This window comes from Tamandua tetradactyla, chromosome 7, assembly GCF_023851605.1.
Source record: "Tamandua tetradactyla isolate mTamTet1 chromosome 7, mTamTet1.pri, whole genome shotgun sequence".
NCBI classification, from domain to species: Eukaryota; Metazoa; Chordata; class Mammalia; order Pilosa; family Myrmecophagidae; genus Tamandua; species Tamandua tetradactyla.
The window spans coordinates 66724300-66748422 of record NC_135333.1 but is presented as its reverse complement, the minus strand read 5'-3'; the positions used below and the strand labels follow the sequence as shown (position 1 = coordinate 66748422).

The 24123-nt window shown below is 34.8% G+C and overlaps 1 protein-coding gene and 1 pseudogene across 9 annotated transcripts in view; both read left to right on the top strand.

Annotated features, from left to right (window-relative positions):
* FERRY3 (FERRY endosomal RAB5 effector complex subunit 3) overlaps window positions 1-24123 on the top strand; it is an 82533-nt gene that overhangs the window by 35784 nt on the left and 22626 nt on the right. For 6 of the 9 annotated variants that reach the window (XM_077169758.1, XM_077169753.1, XM_077169754.1 and 3 more), the window contains 7 exons: window positions 2955-3054; window positions 3157-3278; window positions 7040-7146; window positions 7514-7711; window positions 8521-8649; window positions 15442-15516; window positions 21438-21640. In XM_077169758.1, coding sequence (XP_077025873.1) covers window positions 2968-3054; window positions 3157-3278; window positions 7040-7146; window positions 7514-7711; window positions 8521-8649; window positions 15442-15516; window positions 21438-21640 — 921 coding nt within the window. In that variant the 5' untranslated portion in view covers window positions 2955-2967. The remainder of the gene's footprint in view (window positions 1-2954; window positions 3055-3156; window positions 3279-7039; window positions 7147-7513; window positions 7712-8520; window positions 8650-15441; window positions 15517-21437; window positions 21641-24123) is intronic. The other 3 variants (XM_077169755.1, XM_077169756.1, XM_077169757.1) reach the window with 3 other exon arrangements.
* Window positions 17145-19325, top strand: LOC143691383 (ELAV-like protein 1 pseudogene; annotated as a pseudogene).

The following is a 24123-nucleotide window of genomic DNA, read 5'->3' as shown; positions in this document are numbered from 1 at the left end:
TCCTTTGGCCAAACTTCTTGATGTGGTTTTGCCTTTTTCTTTTCTTTCTAAGCATATAAATCATATTTGAATATATATATATATTTTAATTTTTTTAATTAATAAAACCAATCGACATACAAACACATTCTTAGCATATGAACATTCTATACTTGTGCAATCATTAGCTCACAGCATTATCACATAGTTGTATATTCATCACCATGATCATTTCTCAGAACATTTACATCACTCCAGAAAAAGAAATAAAAAGAAAAAACTCGTACATACCATACCCCTTACCCCTCCCTCTCATTGACCACTAATATTTCCCTGTACCCAGTTTATTTTAACATTTGTTCTCTCTATTATTTATTTATTTATAATCCATATTTTTTGCACATCTGTCCATACTGTAGATAAAAGGAGCATCAGAACAAGGTTTTCACAATCACACAGTCACTTTGTGAACGCTGTATCATTGTACAATCATCTTAAAGAAACATGGCTACTGGAACACAGCTTTACAGTTTCAGGCACTTCCCTCTAGCCTCTGTAATACATCTTAAACAAAAAAGGGGATATCTATATAATGTGTAAGAATAACCTCCAGGATAACCTCTCGAATCTATTTGAAATCTCTCAACCACTGACACTTTATTTTGTCTCATTTCTCTCTTTCCCCCTTTCAGTCAAGAAGATTTTCTCAATCCCTTGATGCTGAGTCCCGGCTCATTCTAGGATTTCTGTCCCGCATTGCCAGAGACATTTATACCCCTGGGAGTCATCCCACGTAAAGAGGGGGAGGGCAGTGAGTTTGCTTGCCGTATTGGCTGAGAGAGAGATAGGCCACATCTGAGCAATAAAAGAGGTTCTCTGGGAGTGACTCTTAGGCCTAATTTTTAGTAGGCTTAGCCTATCCTTTGCGGGGATATCATATGAACAAACCCCAAGATTGAGGGCTTGGCCTACTGATTTTGTGGTTCTCACTGCTTTTGAGAATATCAGGCCTTCTCCAAATGGGGAAGTTGAATTTTCCCCCTTTCTCACCATTCCCCCAAAGGGACTTTGCAAATACTTTTTTTCACTGTTTAAATCACTTTGGGATTTATAGGGGCATCACTCTGGACAGACCTACAAAATCTCTTGCCCTACTCAAGGTTCCATGTAGTTATGGTGTTCAGTTAAACTGTATTTGAATATATTTATTTTAAAAAGTTTTGTAGTTTATTTTTCATTAGCTTGAAAAATAAAATTAAAACTGTGTTCCTATAGTAGGAATATTTATTGCCAAGCTGTATGACTTAAGTTGGAATTCACCATCTGTGGAGCCTCCCCTCAAATTTTAATGTTTAATTCATTTCTCCAATTCATGAGCAGAAATAGCACATATTTTTATTTCTCCATTCATTTTAGTACCATTTTAGATCTTTAAAAGACAGTTTCTCAACATAGCATCAATACAATGATCTTTGTTCTTTGTGTCTTCAAGGTAAAATACGAATTGTCGGATCTGTCACTTCTGACCTATTGCACTATATATATTTAGTATTTCATAGGGAATATAATAAGAATTCCTTTGATCTTAATCATATAAAAAATAAATATAGTATCATTAACTCCTTACATTTATGATATATTTAGGGTGAAAAAAATTTGTGTGAAGTTTTATGTATTGAGTTACTATTTATTCAAGTTTTTTCTCCTCTCATTAGAAATTTGTGTTTTAGCAAACGAGATTCAAAATATTTCTTTAAACTTTAACAATGGCAGTGATACTTTTTTCCCACTAGGGGGAACATGTGTAATGTAAAATACTAATCTGTATTTATATCTAAGTTTATATTTATAAATGTTTAGCACTTATCTCTACTCCTAAATTTTAAAAATCTCACTTGCCAGCAAAACCTTCACCTGACCTGTGGTAGTTATTAGAAAGTTAATGGGATCACTACATTAGAACTAATAAGTAGTTGAATTACACTAAAGATTTAATACTAGAAGATATTATAGAAATAAATAAATTCATAACTTGTGTGAATGAATTTAATTTCTCATATGCCTGTAAGTATTTTAATCAATTGTTGTAAATAAGTATAAATTCATTTTCAAAGCAATTTACTTAAATTAATTAGAATAATATTTTGTTCTTTCCCAATTTGAAATATGCATAAGGGAAACTTTATTTACGTTTGTATTAGGATATAATTTTTTAATTTGAAATTTTTAAAAGTGAACTTTAAAAAAACATGTATGATACAAAAAAGGAAACAAATTGTAAATATACAGCTTAATAAATTCTCACATGAGCCCACCCCTGTAACCATTATCCAAATCAAGAAATAGAATATTTCTAACAGGCCCCTCTGGTCATGACCCATCTTCCCCCTAAATAACTTTTATAGCACCATAGATTAGTTTTTCCTTTAGGAAAAACTTTTAAATTAATACACATTCTTTCTTTGGAAAAATGAAGGTATGCATCCTTCTGTAAAGGGGACTTTGTGACTTTAATAATTTGATTCTTAGAGTCTAATTGGCAGCTTCTAATTTTTAAACTTTCAGAGGCTGAAGTCATTTTAGCTTCTGTATGAATAAAGAAAATGTATTTAAGATGGAATTACAGAGTGTCTTTGAGGAAATCTCCATATGGAAAGGCATATGGGCTTTTAAACATCAGCATAGTAATTGAAAAGTCACTTGTATTGGATTGCTTTCTTTTGTATTAAATTGAGATTAAAACTTTGCTGCACAGATGATGTTCTTGATATAACATCATTGTCATTAGTTCCACATCTTCATTTCCAAGGACTTAAAGTGGTTTCTGGGAATTTTAGTCCCAATTCCTAGACATATTCCTATAAAATAAAAATTTTCTCTAATTTTCACTTTGTAGGGAGTGTTCAGTGGCTCTAAAGTGGCCATATACCTTGAAAGTTGAATGAATATATCTGATTTACTGATTTATGTTTTAGACAAGGTATTGAAATGGAAAAAGTGATGCAAGAATTGGGAAAATCACTGACAGATCAAGATGTAAATTCATTGGCTGCTCAGCATTTTGAATCCCAGCAAGTAAGTGAAATACAGTGACTTTTAGGTATGAAATTATATTTTCTTTTACTTATTTTTGTTAAAAAAAAAAAATTAACCAGTTGGTATACTATCTATTTTTAGGACTTAGAGAATAAGTGGATGAATGAATTAAAACAGTCAACTGCCATCCAAAAGCAAGAGTATCAGGAATGGGTGATAAAACTTCATCAAGATCTAAAAAACCCCAATAACAGCTCCCTCAGGTATTAATAGTGTATTATTCATATTAGACAAAAGTTCATATTTAGTAATAGTTTGTACTTATTGCAGAATTAAGCCTCTTTAGTTGTAGATAAGTTGCCGATGAAAATTCAATACGATTCTGTGCTTCTTTTAATGCATTTGGATTATAGGCTTTATGTGGATTATTTGGGTTGCAGGGGTATTAATTGGTTTGGGTGAAAATAGTGATCCTCCCCCTAGAACTTGACCTTAAAAATCTGTTAGATACATTACCAAAGTACCTGAAGAACAGTTTTTCATTTTAATTAAGTAAAATTTATCAATTTTTAAAAATGGTTTGTATCTTTAGGCAAAGATATTTTTGCCTATTAAGTTTACAAAGACTTTCTCCTACTTTTTTTGTTCCAGAAGTTTTAATACTTTATATTTTACCTGTAGATGTATAATGCGTTTTGAGTTAATTTTTACATACAGTGTGAGGTAAGGCTTAAAGTTCATGGTGTGGCATATGGATGCCAAGATTTTCTAGCATCCTTTCTTGTTAACACATTCTTTTTCCATTGAATTACTTCGGCACCTTTGTCAGAAATCTATTGAATGGGGCCACGGTGGCTCAGCAAGCAAAGTTCTTGCCTGCCATGCTGGAGACCCAGGTTCGTTTCCTGGTGCGTGCCCATGCAAAAAGGAAAAAAAAATTGCTTGCTTTTTTGATGCAAATGTTCTAAGAAATGATCATGATGATGAATATACAACTATGTTATGATATTGTGAGTTATTGATTATACATCAAGAATGGAATGATCATATGGTAAGAATGCTTGTGTTTGCATATTGTTATGTTATATAAAAAAAATCTCTTGAACACATACATACATACGTGGGGAAATACATGGAAATTTCTGGAGTATTCTTTTCCATTGATCTTAAATGTATCCTTACATCAGTACCTCACTGTCTTCACTATTGTAGCTTTATAGTCAGTCTTGAAATCAAGCAATATGGGGTCCTCTAACTTTGCTCCTTGTTTTCAAAATTGTTTTGACCATTCTGTGCCCTTTGATTTTCAATATAAATTTAGAATCAATTTGTCAATATCTACAAAAAAGTCTGCTGTAATTTTGATTGAGATTGTATTGAATCTGTAAATCGATTTGGGGAGAATTGTCATCTCAACAATAGAGTCTTCTCATCCGTTGAATGTGGTATATATCTCCTTATCATGAATGGATGTTGAATTTTGTCAAATGCTATTTCTGACTCTATTTAGGTTTTTTATTTTTAGGCTATTAATATGGAAAACTAAACTGATTTTTTTTCAAATGCTGAAAAAAATGCTTGTATTCCTGGCATAAATCTCCCTTGATCGTGATGCATTATTTTGTATGTGTGTGTGTATGTGTGTGTGTGTGTTGTGTATGTTGGCGAATTTGGTCTCCTAATAATTTATTAAGGATTTTTGTACCTGTGTTCATGAGGAATATTATTCTATAGGGTTTTTTTTCCTCATATTATCTTCATTTGGTTTTGGCATTAGGATAATATGGGCATCATGAATGAGTTGGTGGTCTGCTGATGAGCCTGTTCAAGAAATTGATACATGTCATCATCAATGTGATATCATGCTTTTTATTTCTAGAATTTCTATTTTTCTCTCTTTTCTGAAATTCGACATCTGTCCAACCTTGTTGTCTACCTTGCCCATCAGATCTTTTAACATGTAGTTAAAGTTCCTTTCTATTTATTCCAATATCTAGATCACCTCTAAGTCTGTTTCGTTTCTATTGATTCCTTTATCTCTTGACAATGTGTTATATTTTCTTTCTTCGAGGAGCTGTCTCTTATTTTTTTTTGATGAATGCTAAGTATTGTATGTAGAAGAAAAAGAGAGAATGTAAATAGTATTTATGGCCAGAAATGGGCACAGCTGTGCAAATCCAGTCAACAGTTGAGCTGACTTTGGGTTTTGTAATTTCTACCAGTTATCTTCAGTGTTCCACAGGCTCCATTTCCTGCAGCAGTAGACTGTTGTTACTTTGTACTTAGAGTGGAACTTGGAGTTTTAGAGGGTTTTTCCTCTATCTTTCTGTTCCATCCTCAGCTTTCAACAGTCTTTGCATGCCTGTGCCACAGAGTGGGCTCTCTCTCCATGCTGTTACTCCATTTCCAGCATTAGACACTTGTTGCTTGGTGCTTGGTGCTAGGTTTATGCTTAGGGGCAGGGGAATCTCTGTTATCCTAGGCCAGCTTCGTTCTTGGGCAGGCTCGGTATTTGGGGACTGTAGGTGTGAGGCCTTCTCAGCATTTCTGCCCTTCCTTCTGTATCAGCCACACTGTTGCTTCTACCTGTCGTTGGTGTTGAGTCCAAGATTTCTTTCCTGCCCCTGCTGCACCAGTAGCACTCCTCTGCTTGGTATTGGTGTGGGACCTTGGCCCTAGATGTTTTTCTGCCCTTCCCACAGAGGCAGAGTGTTTTTATTTCTACCCTTCTCTTAGCAGCAGTGGGTTTCAGCCTGTATCTTTGAGGTTAGAGTATTTCCTACCTCTCTTCCAGAAGCAGATGGATTTATGCTTCTAATTCTTCCTCAAAACTGATGACTCTTTAAAGTGCTTGGACCCCAGTGAAAAGGTTTGCTTCCCTTCCTCCAGTGACTTAAGGCTTTTGCTTCTTAGTAAACAAAGACTTAGAGAAGTGGGAAGGCTTCATGCCTGTCCCCCAATAGAAACTGTATAACCGAGAGAGGGGTGACACTCTCATCTCTTGCCCTGTCTGCAGTCTTTCTCGAAAGCACCTGGTGGAAGCCTATCGAATATTTTGTGTGTGCCAGCTGTTCTTGTACCTGGGGTTTTAACTGTTTGCATCTGGCATGCTGGCCTATACTTGTTCTTTAAAAAATACATTAAAATTTTTAGCTAATTTCTTCTTATTCCTTGTATGACAGCCACCTATTTTTTCCATGCTCTGCCAAAGTTGAAGCTATTCATGTGTTCTGTCTCTCCTTGGAGGGGCTTTTCACCCTTTAGAGTTCAGTTTAGTTGGTTGTCTTAACTTGAATCTTTAATAGGCTTTAAAAAAAATTATGATTTTTTAGATTGTCTGGCTTTTTCTTGTTAGAATGGGAATGGTATTCTTGTATGGATTTCCATATTCTAAAATGAAGGCATTTTATTAATTTAAAGTCATGAGATGAATAACTAAAATTAACTTATATCATCTTCATCAAATCATGCAATTTGAATTATATGGTTGTACAGTTATAGCGCCTCCATGGAAACCTTTTCAGGGAATGCATGATCAGAGCAGAACCAGGAGGAGAATGCTGGCGGATAAGAACAAAAAAAGGAAGTGGTAAAAATAGAGGTTGTGAATGCGTAAAAATGAGCTTTACCTATCTATTTTTTTATTTTATATGACTTTCATATTTTTAATTCTCGTTGTTGTCACTTCACCTGTTTTCTAGTTTTGCCTAGCCCCAGCTGTGGTATAGGCTAAATTATATTTTTTAATATACTGTGATTTTAACGTGCAAAGTTAGTCATTTCATTTGATCCTTCCCTTAGGCTATTAGGAAATATTAATTAGTAATATATGAATGGGTATTATAGTGACAGAAAAGTATAATGTGTATTACTACTGTGAGGGAATGAAAAAATTAGGAATAAATTAAGTGCTACTTTCAGCTGGTCAGTTTTCTGTCATTTTATTATCAAACTTGCTTTCCTTTAATAAAAGTTTCTTGACAAACATACAAACAAAACATATCCATAACTTATTGTATTTCAGTGAAGAAATTAAAGTTCAGCCAAGTCAATTCAGAGAATCTACAGAAGCAAATGGAAGGATTTATGAGGAACAAAGAAAGTTAGAAGAAAGTTTTACCATTCATTTAGGTAAGTGTATTAATTTTTTACAGTTACAATTTATGGTAATTTGTGAAACTTACTTTTGTCATAAGAAAAAAGTTCCCAGCATATAAGTAGAATATACCCATGTTATTTTTAATTCCAAATTGTGTTCTGCTCCAAGAAAGCCTGTCATCTGTTGGCTATAAGTTTTCTGTTTTAGCTTATGTATAATTTTTACAAATAAAATGATTAAATTTTAATAGATATTGAAATGAGAAATTTCAAGACCCATTTTTAATGTTTGTTTATAGCACAAAATTTTCTCCAGATTCTTGCATAGAGATAACTCTCATGTTATACTGAATTTTTGCCACTGTCTAATTTTCTTTCTGGGATTGTTACCTATCCCCAGGAGCTCAGTTGAAGACCATGCATAATTTGAGATTGCTGAGAGCAGATATGTTAGACTTCTGTAAACATAAACGAAATCATCGAAGTGGTGTAAAACTCCATCGGCTCCAAACAGCACTGTCACTTTATTCTACATCTCTGTGTGGCCTCGTTTTACTAGTAGATAATCGAATCAATTCATATAGTGGTATTAAAAGAGGTAAGTTAACATCATCTGTATTTATTTGATTACATTTCTTCTTGTAATAGTCTTACAAAGAAAGGACTTATGGAAAAACTGAAATTTTTTTAATCATACCGGTATTCAAGTAGACCAGCCAACACGTACACACTCAGTATAGCTATGTTAGAGGTAGTTCATACCTTAGCATTGATACAGTACTTCATGGTATTTAATTTTTCTTGGAATTCTGTTATCATGGCAGGACCCTTGTTTTAAGATATAACAAAAGAAAATCAGGATATAAATGTATTTTTCAATTTAGAAGCAGATCCTGACTCAGGATCTTTTTTTTAATAACCTAGCTCTCTAATGTGCTAGGTAAGATTCTACCTTCTCTCTGAGTACAACTCACTTTTTATGACTATTTTAAAATTTTTGAATATGTAAAATGTATTTTAATGTATACCTATTTTCTAAAGAAGCTTAGAGTTTAGTTCTTATAAATATAAGAAGTTTCTTGTATTTTGTAATCTAGTCCCACTTTTTGGGACTAGATTATGACTGATTTTTTTTATCTATCATTTTTATTTAAAAAAGAAGATTTGGAATTATCTTGGAATTTTCATGTCTTTGCTTTTTTGAGTGGTTGAGAGGTTAAAATTCAGATCAAAACAAAATTGCTGTTCTCTTGAGTTGATAAAGCATGAATTATTAGAAGGACAAGTATAAGAAATCATACTTGTAAGTTTTATTTTGTATTTCTACTAGATGTTATTGTCTATAAGTAAATACTAAACATTTGATAGTTGACATTTAGAAGTTTGTAAATGCTTTGGATCCCTTAGATTTTGCTACAGTTTGCCAAGAATGCACTGACTTTCATTTTCCCCGAATTGAAGAGCAACTAGAAGTTGTCCAGCAGGTGGTACTTTATGCTAGAACCCAGCGCAGGAATAAGTTGAAAGAATCACATGGTTAGTAAAACTCAAATATTGTTTATTTCACTTTCAGTATGTCCTGTCTCTAACCATTCTAACAACATATCAATCATCATTAAAATCATCTATAAAATTGCCTTGGTGGAAGTTGGAAGAAGGAAATTAAAAACAGAATTCAAAATCTTCAGAAGCTTTAAATCTGTTCTTAATTTCCATTATTACATGATTTTGTTCAAGACCCTTTACCAAAGCTATTTTTAAATGTCAATTTTATAGTTTTATGTGAAGTAGGCATGCAGTGGAAAATTGGTGATCTTTTGATCCAATTTCTCTATCTCTAAAATGAACATAATTATTACTACAAAGGACATTGAAATCATAGAGTAATGGTAGCACAAAATATATACTTTTTATTTGTTCCATCTTTGATACTCTTAAGAAGTATGAAGTCAATTATATGAGATGATTTAGGTGGTTATTTAAAAAAGTCACTGTGTCCTTGAACAACTGCTTTTTCTATATTTATCCACAATATAAATGTCCTCTGTAAGTATTTGGGAAATTTACCGTAAAATGTTTTTACAGCTATGGAAAATGTTCATAGTGTATTTCTTCAGAAGTTTTCTATCTACACATAGAAAGAGAGAGTTAAAGGAAGACATGGGTAAAGGGAAAAAAAATCTAACCCAAATTATGGAGTAATTTTGTCTTTAATTGAAAAAGGAAAGTGTAAAAAGTAGTTTCTTTTTAAATTAAAATGTAACCATAACTTTATTTAGCTAGGAGCTAAATTAAGGATAGTGTTCATTTAAAAATATCTGTAAGGTATATTTTTCTTATTTTTCTGTCATTTTATATTATATCACTTGCATAAAATCCCAAGACATGCTCTTATCTGACTTGAATGCATTTTAGCTTATTATTTCTTATAAAATGGTCTTGTTATTTCCCAGATAATAAAATATGGGGAATTTTTTAACTGGGGCTGGTCAAACCTTTAAATCTTCCTCTGAGTACTATGGATACTTTGTTTTCCAGTTTTGCAATGGCAGTGTTTGAAAGAAAATATTATAGCACTTTAGTTGCATATGTTTTGAGTTTTGTAGTAATCAACGAGATATAGTTACATCTTTGCTTGGTGGCTTTCTTCTGGTCTCCTCTTTATAGAGGAGTCTCATATTGATGATTAGCATTCATCATAGATTCCTTGTTTACTTAGTAGACCTTTAAAAAAATGCTTTGTTTAATTTTTAAACCATTCTTAAATAAGAACAACATTCTCAAGATTCACAATTCAAACTGTGCAAAATCTGTTTCCTATCCCTGCCTTCAGCTACCCAGTTTCCTTCTCCAGAGGCAATCAATGCTATCACATATGAATTGTGCAGGCATATTTATGTGTATATGAGTACGTGTGTATGTTTCTTTCCTCTTTTTACATAAATAATAGCTTTCTGTACATACTGTTCTGCAGTCTGCTTTTTTCATTGAATAATTTCTCTTAGAGGTCATTTCATATCTGTACATAAAGGACATCCTCCTATCTTTTTACTGTTGCAAGATAGTCCATTGTGTAATAATCCACTATTAACCTGTCCTCTGTTTCTGATTTTTGCTGTTATAAGTAATGATACGTGAATAATCTTGCACATGAATCATTGTGCATGCGTGTGAGCATAACTATAGAATTTATTCCTAAAGAGAAAGTCTGGGTTAAAGGGCATGTGCATTTATCATTTTGATGGTATTAGCAATTGCTCTCCATAGAGGCTCCACCAGTAAAGGTAACTCTGGTTTTGCTGTGGCAGTATGTGTTGTATATGACAGAGTCAGGTTGGGTATTAAGAAATCAGTATAGAAGTATCCTGACAATAGACTTATCAGAAAATTTTAGTATGTACTCTTATTTTATGAATTTCTTCCTCTTTCTCATTCAGTCTAGCGATGATATGATCAGAAGGATTTTTAAATTATTCTTAGTAGTGACTAAAAGAATGAAAATTGAGAGCATGACAGATGTGGGAGAGGGAGGAGGATTCCAAGTATATTTATGAGAAAAAGAAAGTGTGTACTAAATGACAGGAAGTTCTTAAACCACATATGGTGAAGGCAATATGGCAACATCATAGTATTATTTTGTTCTTGTTGAAGCAACTACTTTGTGGTTTAAGTGAGTCAGTGAAACAAGTAGGTTTATAAGAGAACTCTCTTAAAGGAATTCACGTGCTGTCATAGAAGAATTTTGTGGAAATACTTTCTCCATCTTTTCCATTTCTGTTCATGCCCACTATTTGTTCTATATGTTTCCATCCTGATTTGAAAGTATCTGTTTATTCTAAGACATTCCATTATTTTTCTTACTGTATTATATTAGGCATCTTTATATTTCTACAGATCAAAATAAAAAGCTTAAAATTTGTTTTTAACCAGTTTTATATACAACATTTAAAAAGTAAAACTAGCCCATCCTCTTTGTATTACTGAATGAAGTGTTCAGTAAACAGGAAAAGGACTGTTTCTTCAGGTTGGACTCTGTTTATTCATAACCCCTGTGAGCAATATTGATAGAATCCTTATTCATTGGTCATTGTTATCTGTGCTATCATCAGACATTTATTCAGAGCCTATTAATTGCATGGCTTGATATTAGAAACAGAGTATTACATTAAATATGAAATCTGACAGCACAGAGCCTATGATCTCTCTGCCTCTTTTTAATAAAATGTATGTGTTTACAAGGTAACATGTTATAAATTAGTTTACCAGACTGGTCATGGGTAAACATTTTAAGCTGCTTTTATTTAGAATATTTTTGAAATTATAATATTCCCTTTGAATTTACAGTTTACTCATTTGAAGTTTTGTTTTCAAGTGATTTTCTGATGCTGAAAGTCATTCCGAAATGGATTCCAAAATAGTTTTAAATTTGATTGGAATAAAAATATAGCCTCTTGGATACATGGGTGGTTCAGTGGTAGAATGGTCACCTTTCATGCAGGAGACCCAGGTTCAATCCCCAGACCATGCACCCCTCCCCCCCCCAAAAAAAATAGCCTCTCAAAGAGAGCAACTTTGAAGGCTAATAATTATTTTTAATTTTTGAGTTCTAATAGAATTCTTATAAAATGAGCATGTATCTTTCTATAAAGAATACATATGAAAAGATGGCAGAATGAGATGCTTAGCTCTCCGTCATCCCACAGAAGCTTTGAACAACCAGCAAGAACTGGCAAAAAAAAGCATTTTTCTTAAAGCTCTAGAGAACAGTTAAAGGATTGAAAACCAAATCAAGAAAAAGCTACTTAAAAGTGGTAGGATCCCATGGTGCCTGACTGACCCCTCCTCTACCACTCATTGGCTTGGCAGGGAGCCAGGTCATACTCCCAGTGCAGATCCCTGGCCCCAGTTCTGGAGGGAGCAAAGTAACTCTCATGCGTATATTAGAAGCATGTATGTATGGGCAGATCTGGTGGTGGCCTGAGGGAGGGACTTTCTGTCCCAGAACTTGTCCTGCATGTGGAAGGCAGCTCATAGAACTCTCCTGTGCAACACTGTGGAAGAGCAATCAAATGCTGCCTGGGGCAAGGCATTAGCTGTAGAGCATAAAAATAATGCAGTGCCTAGGAAAATAGATTGAAGAGGCATGAAAAAATAAAGATCTCTTGTAAGGATAGCAGACATAGATCTATCTATGTGGAAACTGTTACCTAGGGGTCATTTGGAACCATATAAACAGAGCAGTTCCTAAAACCACACACACATATGCTAAAGATGAGATGTATGCACAGAAAGAATCAGGGAGGATGGTATTCTTTGCCCTGGATATATTCTCTAAACCTATTGTATGGATGAGCCCTGAAGGAGAGCAGTTGCACAGGTCAAATGTTAAGACTGGCAAAATGTTTTTTCTTTTTCTTTTCTTTTTTTTCTTTATTTTCTTCTTCTTTTTGTTAGCTCCTGGTAATCAGGGAAGTCTGTCATACACTAGTTGGATACATGCTTAAGGAGCAGACACCTCCGAATCTAAGTACCAGTGATAGTACAATAAAAAATAAAAATGTTCAGGTTTCACCAAAAGGTTATAAAACATACACAGTAAGTGGTGGCCCAGGGAAAGGAGAAGATTTAAGCACTAGAAACCATCAAAGAGGAGGACCTGGGACATACCAGACACAGATTTACAAAGTAATCCTAAATATGCTCAAAGACCTATAGAAAAACATGGACAATGAATTAAAAGAAATCAGGAAAATGATAGATGAACACAAAAAGAATATCAATAGAAAGATTAAAATTATGAGGAGGAACCAAACAGAGCTGAAGGCCATAGTAACAGAAATTAAAACTTTGCTAGAGGGGTTCAGCAGCAGATTAGAGCTGGCAGAAGAAAGAATCAGAGAACTTGAATAAAAGGAAATGTAAATCATTCTGTCTGTGAAGCAGAAAGAAGGAATAATGAAGAAAAGTGAACAGAGCCTGAAGAACTGTGGGACACCTTCAAGCATACCAATATACCAATCCCAGAAGGAATAAAAAGAGAGAAAGGAGCAGATAGTATTTTCAAAGAAATAATAGTTGACAATTTCCTAAATGTAACAGAAGACATAAATAAACACATTCAAGATGCTCAACAAACACCAAGCAGGATGAACCCAAGCAGACCCATACCACAGCATATCATAATCAAGCTGTCAAATGCCAAAGACAGAATTCTGAAAGCCACACAAGAAAGAAGCAGTGTATCATGTAAATGGAGGCTCAGTAAGGCTGAGTGCCAGTTTCTCATCAGAAATTCAGAGAATTTCTGTAAGAATTCAGAGGGATGACATATTTAAAGTACTAAAAGCAAAAATTTACTAACCAAGGATTCTATATCTGACAAAGCTCTCTTTCGAAAATGAGGGAAAGATTAAGGCATTCCCAGTAAACAAAAGCTGAGGGAGTTCATAACCACTAGACTGGCCCTACAGGAGATGCTAAAGCGAATTCTGCATTTGAAAGGAAAGGAAAATAGATTGAAGATGCATGAAGAAATAAAGATCTCTTGTAAGGATAGCAGACATAGATAAATAAATAAGTAATAGTAGTAGTATATTTTTGGTCTATAACTCTACTTTTTATTTCTTACAGGATTTAAAAGCAAATGTATAAAATGTAGATAAATCAGTGATTTGGGAGTCATAAGGTATATATATATGTAATTTGTGACAAAAACTCCAGAAAGGAAGGGGGATAGAAGACTATAGGAAAATAATTTATATATACCATTGAAGTTGGGTTAGTATCAAAACAGATGAAATTGTTATAGATTTAGTTAAATTTAAACCCCATGGGAACTACAACGAAAATATCAGAGAATTTGCAAACTCATAGAGACAGAAATTAGAGTACAGATTTCCAGGAGCAGGGGAGTTGGAGAAATGGTAAGTTAATGCATTATTAGGTGTAGAGTTTTTGTTTGGAGAGATGGGAAGGTTTTAGTAATGGATTGAACTGAACACTTAGGAGTGGTTGAGATGGAAAAATTTATGTTATAAATGTGTTCCCATGATTAAAAAAGAAAAGAAAGAGCAACTAAAGAGACAATGACAATTAAAGGCAGTGTATGATCCTGGATAGGATCTAGCAAGGGAGGAGAAAAGGCTCAAAGGGGTATTACAGGGCATATGAAAAATTGGAATGTGGACTGTAAGTTTTATGCCAGTGTTAAAGTTCTTGAATTTGATAACTGCACTTAAGATTGTTATATAAGTGAATATTCTTTTTCTTAGGAAACATGTGTCAGTATTAAATGTTCAAAGAGCATAGTGTACAACTTATACTCAAATGTTTAAAAGATGGATGGATGGATAGTTGGATGGATGGGAGGGAGGGAGAGAGAGGGAGTGAAGGTAAGAAGGTCGGTAGAAAGGAAGGAAGGGCAAATGTAGTAAAATGTTGTAATTGGTGGATCTGCGTGCCAGGACTGGGACAGGGGCAGTTAAGGATATATTGGAGTTCTCTCTAGGAGGTTTGTATTGTTTTGTAACTGTCCCATAAGTTTGAATGTCTTTCAAAATAAAACATTTAAAAATATATTTATATATCACACATGTATATGTAAAATAATTTGTGTTCAATCATAATAATGTATGGTCAATTATGGTGTTTCCTAATTTTCCAACATTTCTTCTGAGTCATATTATGCCTTTTAAAAAAGAGGAAAATAGTAGAAAAATCATTGAATAACTGAAAAGAAAATATTCAATTTGAAACAGAAATTTCAACTATCTGTTTAAAATAAATTGTGTATAGTATCAAGAGAAAAATAACAAATTTCAGAAATGGGCTGAATATCAAATGATCCTCATTGCTGCTAAGCATTTATGTGGTGTCCTGAACAAGCGATATCAACAACAGTGACTCATTCTAAAAATAAAGATGGCCACACTACAACTATTTAATGTAGTTGTTTTATGTATAGTTAGATTAGTGCTCTGAGCCTTCCACGTGAAAACTAGTGGCTATTGAAAGTGTGATATGGTTAGCTCCAGAAGACTGAGATGAATTCCTGGGTTCAAGGCCCATCCCACTACATCTCTGTGCATTGTTAGTTAAGTTACTTAAGGTCTCTGAGCCCCTGTTTCCTCTTAGTAAGTACCATAATGCTTACCTCATAGGATTGTAGTTAGAAAGGTTTCTTAAGAATTAAACGAGGCCATACATGTAAAGCATGTAGCAGAATGCTTAGCAAATTTTTGCTGTTGTTGTGATAGTTTTGTGAGTAGTAATAGTAATGTATTTTTGTATGTTGCTATGTTCTTTCATGTTGCATTATCTTATGAATAGATTCTGGAAACCAAAATGGAGAAAGTGATGATAAGACTAAGAATTCTGACAGAAACTACTTAAATATTTTACCTGGTAAGTATTACTGTATTTTGAATCACTGCTTTTTTTATAATCACATACATTGACATCATAAATTTGAAACAAATTCTTTTGGTATCCTTTTTTTTGTATACTGTATGATGGAGTTACATTTCATTATTTTTTCATGTGGGTATCCCGTTATCGCAGCACCATTTGTTGAATTTTTGTTTGTTTCTTTGTTTTGCTTGCTTGTTTTTTGGGAAGTGCATGGACCAGGAATCGAACCCGGGTCCCCTGCATCTTTTGGAATACTTTTATTTTTCAGTATATCACTTTGAAAAACTTTGTATGTTTTGTATTTAAATGTTTACTCTTACACTAGTACTGACTTTTTTACAGATCCATACAAGAAAAATTACTCAAGAAGTTAGATAAGTTTTGCTGTTTTTGCTATTTCAACTTTCCTCTTATACTTTGCTTCATCTTCTCTTAAGAAAGGAGCCACGGCATAATTTTTACTCTGAAATACAAATAATAGTACATAGAGGATAAACAGTTGAGCTTGTAGAAAGAACATGGGTCACCTGATTTATAATCTTTCTCGTTTTCATTTCCCCTTAAATTTTGCAGATTTCCTTTTCTTTCATTTCCTTTATTATTCTTAGGTATACTGTTTATCAAGTGGAAATTCAGTGTCTTAATCCTCTTCCTGGTTAAATTTACTCTCATGATCCTTAGTGGCATTTGTATTACAGGGCATAACAAGTAAGGGATGTTTGTGTACTTTTAAGTATAAAGTCTTTTTGTTTTTGTCTTTTTTCACATGGGCAGGCACCGGAAATCGAACCCGGGTCCTTTGGCATCACAGGCAAGCATTCCTGCCTGCTGAGCCACCGTGGCCCGCCCTAAGTATAAAGTCTTTTAAACTAAATAGTCAGTTTGAAAATTTTAGGAATAACCATACGCTTAATATTTTTCCATCCTGCTTTAATGTAGTTTGTTCACATTTCCTTCCCCAGCTCTTCTACATATAGGTCACTTTACATTTAATCTAAGCAAATATCACACCCATTTCAAGGACTTATCTTGGCTGTCCCAGTCAGTTCACTTGTGGTCATCAGCCTCCAACTTTCCTTCCACCTTCAGATATCCCACCTTAGTGGGTAATGTTAGAACCAAGATTGTATCATATGCTGTTTTCTCCACTTTGTGGAAAAGAAACTGTTCTCTCCATCTAAAAATACTTTTCATTGACCTAAGATTTATTGTATTTTTCTCCAAAGATCCATAATTTAAATCATCCATATTTTATGGCTTTCTTAAAATGTGCCAATCCTATTTCTATTCCAGAGGTCCTGATGTCTGCTTTTTTTTTTTTTTTTTTTTTTTTTTAACTCTTAATTGCTCTATTTTATTTCCTTCCTTGGCTATTTGAGGCAGGGGATGGGAGGGGGTAGAATCTAGGATAGTATCTTGCTATTACTGCCAGATTACTATGTCATAAATCTGAGTTAGAAAAGGACTATTTAACTATTCAGTTAGATAGCCAAATAACATCTAAATCTTCGGTTAGTTAAAAGATTCCTTCACAACTGAGAAGTTTATAGGAGATTTAAAAAGACTTAAACCGCCGCCGCCGTCGCCGCTGCCGCCGCTACCGAGGCCGAGCGGAGCCGTTAGCGCCGAGCCGCCGCCCTCCGCCCGCCCCGGAGCAGCCCCGGGCCCGTCCGCCCGCGTCCAGATTAAAAGAAAAATACAATGTCTAATGGTTATGAAGACCACATGGCTGAAGATTGCAGGGATGATATTGGGAGAACGAATTTAATTGTCAACTACCTCCCTCAGAACATGACCCAGGATGAGCTTCGAAGTCTGTTCAGCAGTATTGGTGAAGTTGAATCTGCAAAACTTATTCGGGATAAAGTAGCAGGACACAGCTTGGGTTACGGCTTTGTGAACTACGTGACTGCAAAAGATGCGGAAAGAGCAATAAACACGCTGAATGGCCTGAGACTCCAGTCAAAAACCATTAAGGTGTGGTATGCACGCCCAAGCTCCGAGGTCATCAAAGATGCCAACTTGTACATTAGTGGACTCCCGAGGACCATGACTCAAAAGGATGTGGAGGACATGTTCTCTCGATTTGGACGAATCATCAACTCCCGTGTCCTCGTGGATCAGACCACAGGTTCCTCCGAACCCATTACAGTGAAGTTTGCGGCCAATCCCAACCAGAACAAAAATGTGGCGTTGCTCTCCCAGCTGTACCACTCGCCAGCTAGACGGTTCGGAGGGCCAGTTCATCACCAGGCACAGAGATTCAGGTTCTCCCCTATGGGTGTAGATCACATGAGTGGGCTTTCTGGTGTAAATGTCCCAGGAAATGCTTCTTCGGGCTGGTGCATCTTCATCTACAACCTTGGTCAGGATGCTGATGAGGGAATCCTCTGGCAGATGTTTGGCCCCTTTGGTGCAGTGACCAATGAGAAAGTGATTCGCGATTTCAACACCAACAAGTGCAAAGGGTTTGGTTTTGTGACGATGACAAACTATGAAGAAGCTGCGATGGCCATAGCAAGTCTGAACGGCTACCGCCTGGGGGACAAAATCTTACAGGTTTCCTTCAAGACCAACAAGTCCCACAAATAACCCGCTCATGCTTTTTTGTACGGAATAGATCATTAAGAGTGACAGAAGTTGAAACTTTTTTGTTATTGTACAACTCATTTTGCGCCAATTTTCACAAGTGTTTGTCTTAGTCTAAATGAGAAGTGACAAGGTTTTTTATACTCTGGGATGCAACCGACATGTTCAAATGTTTGAAATCCCACAATGTTAGACCAATTTTAAGTTTCTTAAGTTATTTCCTTTAAAATATATATTAAACAGAAATCTAAGTAGACTGCATTAACTAACCAGTCCCTCTGGATGGTGGTAAAACTGAAGCATGCTTTAACTTATATGACCGTCTAACATTTGTTTGATTTGATGTCTCCACAAACTGGATAAAAAAAAGTTATCTTTTAGTTTTAGTTTTTAAACTAAAGATGTCAGACAGAGGCTGAGTGTGCATTTTCTCAACCGCTTCAACATTTTAAACGATTTATGCTTTGGTTGACAGGAGATTGCTTTCCCAAGCAGGTCCCATTGCCACCTCCTGCTCACTCAGTCCTAGGCTCTGCCAAATGGCCTTGGGAGTAGCAGCGTGCCCGTCCAACGAGCGTCACCACGGGGGAGGGGCCACACGCCGGGCCAGGCCTTCCAGAGAAGGACTCAAGCATGTTATTTAAGCCCAGGCGCCAGTGGGAATGGACCAAAGAGTTTCAGGGAAACTCCAGTCAGTGTATTCCAGAGTCAGATCTAAGCTCCAGACACGCCTGAAAGATGTGTTGCTACTCTGACACCCCGAATTTATGTCCAAACATTGCATGCACGGTACCCCACACATCGGATACGGTTGTTCATGATAATTTTTCCCATTTCCAAGATCATTTAACATAGCTTGAATGCGTAAGATAGCTCTATTTTTTAATAACATATAAACATTTGAGCATTGTATTTCTCGCATCCCTTCTTGTGAGCGCTAGTTTTTTTTCTGTTTTAGTTGGATTTTGTTTTGAAATTTTGCTTTCAGATGAACACTCAGCAGAAAAGTACTTACTTCTTACCAGTTGTCTATTAACAAAAACCTTTGATTTGTAGTTTTAAAGATTAACCCTCAGAATTCTCTTCATAACTGCCTTGACATTTTGGGTTGTTCTGTTCTGTTAATTTTCTTTTGCTTTTTTGTGTTTTTTGTTTGTTTTTACTTTTGCATTTAAGACCATTAAATTTGATTTTGTTTTGCTCGAAAAAAAAAAAAAAAAGACTTAAACCACCAATTTTTTAAAAATTTTGTTTAAAACTTTTTAAATAACAAAGAAAAAGTCTTATTTATATATTTTTAAGCCAGTAATATTTCATTTTATCATTATCTAAGTATTTACAATTTATGTCATTTAATTGTCAAAATAACCTGGTAGGAAGGCAGTCCAATATTATTTTTTCAACTTCATACATGATGTAACAGAGGATCTATAAGTTAAACTGACTTGCCTAAGATCATGTAAAGTCAAACAAATCAGTGCTAGTTTTGAGATTAGCAACTCCTGGTTGTTGTACACTAAGTCATCCTGCCTCGCTACTGGACCACTGCTCACATTCACTCTGCTCCAATCATCTGAATTATTAGTAGGACTTCAGGAGACGATGCATCTCCTTGAGACCAGAAGGATATTGTCTCATATAATCCACCAGGGTTCTGATAAGCAGTTTGTGTCTTTCAATAACTTCCTGGAAAATTATAACTGTATTGTTCCTTACCAGATAATTCTCCCTGTACTTTGTCTAATTTAGTTTGCTATTTGTGTCACTGTCGTTTCTATAATTTCTTGTTCTGCTTATCTCATTCTTTTATCTTGTTCACATTTTAAAAGATGAGGACATTTGCCTAAGGCCTGTCAGTGGAATCCAGGTGTTCACTTTATTTCTACTGGAAACTAAAAACGTTAAAAATTGTGCTAAAGTATATTAGTACGTTTAAGTGTACTAACTAAATCCTAAATAATGACCTTGCATCAAGAATAGACATGGTGGGGAACAGGGGTTAGTGGTGCAAAAGATTAGAGAAGAACAAAGCTTTCCAAGATCTGTATATTTATAAAGATATATTATTCATGTATTTTATATTTTATTTATTTGTGTTAGTAGAGAGTATATAAATAAAAGCTGCTGAGATTTTTCTTGCCTAGTGGGGTTACATAGAAAATGGAGTGACTGTACTGAGCATGGATTGTAAAGGCTTGAGAAGCAGTATTTCAGCATTCAGTCTAAGATATCTATTCATTCAACAGATTTTTATTGAGTATCGTCTATGTGCCAGATACTGTTCTGTGTGCTAGCAATAGAACATGAAACAAGATAGAAAAATATCTATACCCATAGAGCTTAAACAGTGATCTCTTTAAAATAATCTACATAAACAAATAAGCAAAGGAATTCCACTGCTTAAAAGGAATGAAACAGAGTGATGTGAAAGAGAATGAACGGTGTCCTCTATCAGATAGGATCGGCAAGGAAAATTTCTTTGAGAAGGTGACATTTAAGGGACAATGTGATTGATGAAAAGAAGTCACCTATGCAGGAATCTTTAAGAAAAGCCTCCCAGCAACAGTCCTGGATTGGGAACAAACTTTGCATGGTTGAAGAACTGAACCAAAGCCTGTATGGCTAGAGCATAAGGAGAGAGAGTATATGGGAGCAGAGCAATCAGTCAGTGGGCTGTTATCAAAATCTAGGTGAGAGGTAATGGTAGCAATAAGGAGGGTGATAGCCGTAAAAATGGAATGCCCAGATTTGGGCTGTATGTTGGAGATGCAACTGTAAACACTTGGTAGTAGATTGGATTATGAAGTAAGATTAGGCATTTAGGGAAAGAAAGCAATTAAGCCAACTTCTATATTCCTTTCTAAGCAACTGACTGGATGGAGGTTGGTCTCATAAATTGAATTGGGAGAAGAGGAAATTTAGAGAATTCCCTATTCCCTAAATTCCCTCTTACTTAAGGAATAAGGAAGGTAGGTAATCAGGTAACAACATGTTTTTATATGTGAAGTTCAAGTTAATCAGGACATTTCAAGTTTCTACATTAAAATAGAGATGATGAGTACTCAATTGAGTTACTTAGTTCTTGGTGGTCACTTTTTACCCATTTATGAACCTAATGCAAAATTGTCTATTATTTGTTTTGTCTCTTTCCTTCCAAGGATTAGGGAGCAGTATATATAGTAGCTTCCTGGGCCCAGAGGATTTCCTGATACACCTCTACTAGTTCAGCTATACCAGCTCATCTCTTTTTAGCTTTGCAGTTATCAGGTCCTCTGATAAATGTGATTTGTGCATTTAAAATTCATGATTGTATCTGTTGTTTATAGGAGAATTTTACATTACACGACATTCTAATCTCTCAGAAATCCATGTTGCTTTCCATCTGTGTGTGGATGACAATGTGAAATCAGGAAATATCACTGCTCGTGATCCTGCCATAATGGGGCTCCGAAATATACTCAAGGTTTGCTGTACCCATGACATCACAACAATAAGCATTCCTCTCTTGTTGGTGCATGATATGTCAGAGGTAAGCACAGTGAAAAACACCATGATTTATGAATGTTAACTCACAATATTTTATAACAATAATAATCCCCTTTCATATTAACAACACTTTACTTTTTACAAAAGATCTTTGCATCTCCTATCTGCTTAATAGAATTGAGTAACATAATACAAAACAGTGAATAATCCTTGGTCATTTATGTTCAGAAAATTCTAGCATTGTTCTATCATACAAAAAGAAATTAGAAAACCAAAATAATTCTTAGCTTTGATAAAGCATGTACCTCTCCTCCTCTACTTCTCCATCTCTTCCATTTTAATTTTAAATAGCTTTAGATTTACCTGCATATTTATATTTGCATAGGCTAACATTAAAATAAGTTTACATTCTCTTAGCATGCATGAATAGATACTGGAAAGAGGTGCTATGTGACAGAAAGAAGTTTAAAAATTTCTCAAGGATGCTCTTGAGATAATATAAGTATTGACTTCTACAATTAAAGTGTGGCATAATTATTCATTTCGCTTTGTGCTGTACTCTGACATTTTTAATTTTAAAAAGATCTCTTTCCTTGACTGTTTGGTTTTTTCCTGCTTCTCTCTCCACCCACATAAAAATTGGCTAGAAGGGGATAAGTTGTAGAAATAGACTAAATTTCAACTTCAAATTGTCTGGACGGGCAAAGGAGCCCCAGAACAGATGGGTGTGGGCAGACCCTCCTAAGAAAGCCAGCAGTCAGACTGCTGAGGAAGGAGCCGTATCAGCAACTCAGTGCAAGCTTGTTTTGAGGTGGCATTTTTTTAAAAAGTGAAATTGCTGACTGGTAGGTACAGATTTACAAATACTGGAAAGGGAGTTTGATCATTGATTATTAAAAGTTATTCACCAAAATAAAAGATTGATGTAAATGTTATGTTGTAAAGTGCAATGTAAAATGTTTTATGTTTTACTTTTCAGAGTGATTTATGTCCCCACTGATAGTCTTATTATATTACGAGAGCCGCATGTTAAATATCTTATATAAGCACAAAAAAAAATTTAATTCAAGGCAAGATGATTTTTAAATTATTTCCCACTTAAAATCCCTTGATATTTTCACCAGACAAATTACCATTTTAATTAAGAGAATTCTGGCACCATCCTATGAAAACTACATTGGACTTCCTGATTTCTCATTCCATTGACTTCTTTAGCCTCAGTCATACCTAATGTAGTATCATATGAGAGTGACAAATATAGGTGTTTTTTTTCCCACTCTGGCTTTATAAAGTTTTAGTTCCGTCAGGAATTTTTAGCCACTGTTAAGTTATCGTAACTAACTAGTGACAAGAGTAGCAAAGAAAGTTTATGATGAATTCCTGCCACAAAGAAACATCCGAACATTTCTGCAGCTGGACTCCTGGTTAACCAGTTTATAAAAATGGTCATATGTAGGTGGAATACAACCTCAAAAACAGTGTTTTCAAAAGTCATTAAGTTCAGATTTACTTCCAGACATCTGATACTACTAGCATTCCCTCTCCCACAATGGTACAAAAGTTATATGTTTTAAATTGGGACAGCCAGCTGCAGAACATTAAGTTTGTTTCCAAAGTGCCCAGTTTAATTCACAAAAGCATATTGGGCCAGGATCCTCCCATTTGTTATATGTAAACATCCATTCAGGTCAAGAAGTTTATTCTACAAATTTAAATGACATCACACAGGATATACAGGTAATGTTTGTTTTAGCTTTCATGCAAGGATGGCCAACCATTTCCAGGTGTTATTTTCCTTCTGTAACCAACAGAATTGCTAGTTGCTCAGTTACCATATTTTAATATGCAAATTAATGACTATGTTTGAAACAGTCTGTGTCCTGTGGTAGGAAAAAAAAGAACAATAGAAATTAATTGGCAGTTGGAAAGGAAAAATGAATCTATCAGCAAGCAGAACATACTGGTATTATCAGTTGTATCTCTATAGGTCTTAATGATCTGAAGATGCTATTATGTGGGAATCAATCTAGCCCAACAGATGCAGGATAAATAGCCTGCAAGTAAAAAATCCTGAATACCTAACTTCCTCTTGTATTGACTTCCTTAATATTTGGGGGGTTGAGAGTTTTAGTTGTTGTGATTGTTGTCATTGTTGATGAAGGTGTTGGTTGTTTTTAACTTTTTATTGAAGTATGATATACCTGTAGAAAAGTGTACATATCATATGTATACAGCTCTAATTTTCCCAGACTGAACGCAGATCGCGAAACAGAACATTACACATCCTCAGAAGCCTCCCTAAGTTCCCTTCACGTACTTGAACCATCCCCTTCTTCCCCCACAGGAGTAACCACTATTTTCACTTCTAAAAGCACAGATTAGTTTAGGTTTGTTTTTGTAGTTTATGTAAGTGGGATCATATAGCATATACTCTTGCATCTGGCTACTCTCACTTATTTTGTTTTTGAAATTTATCCATACTATTGTGTTGGTTATAGATCATTCATTTTCATTGTTATATATTCA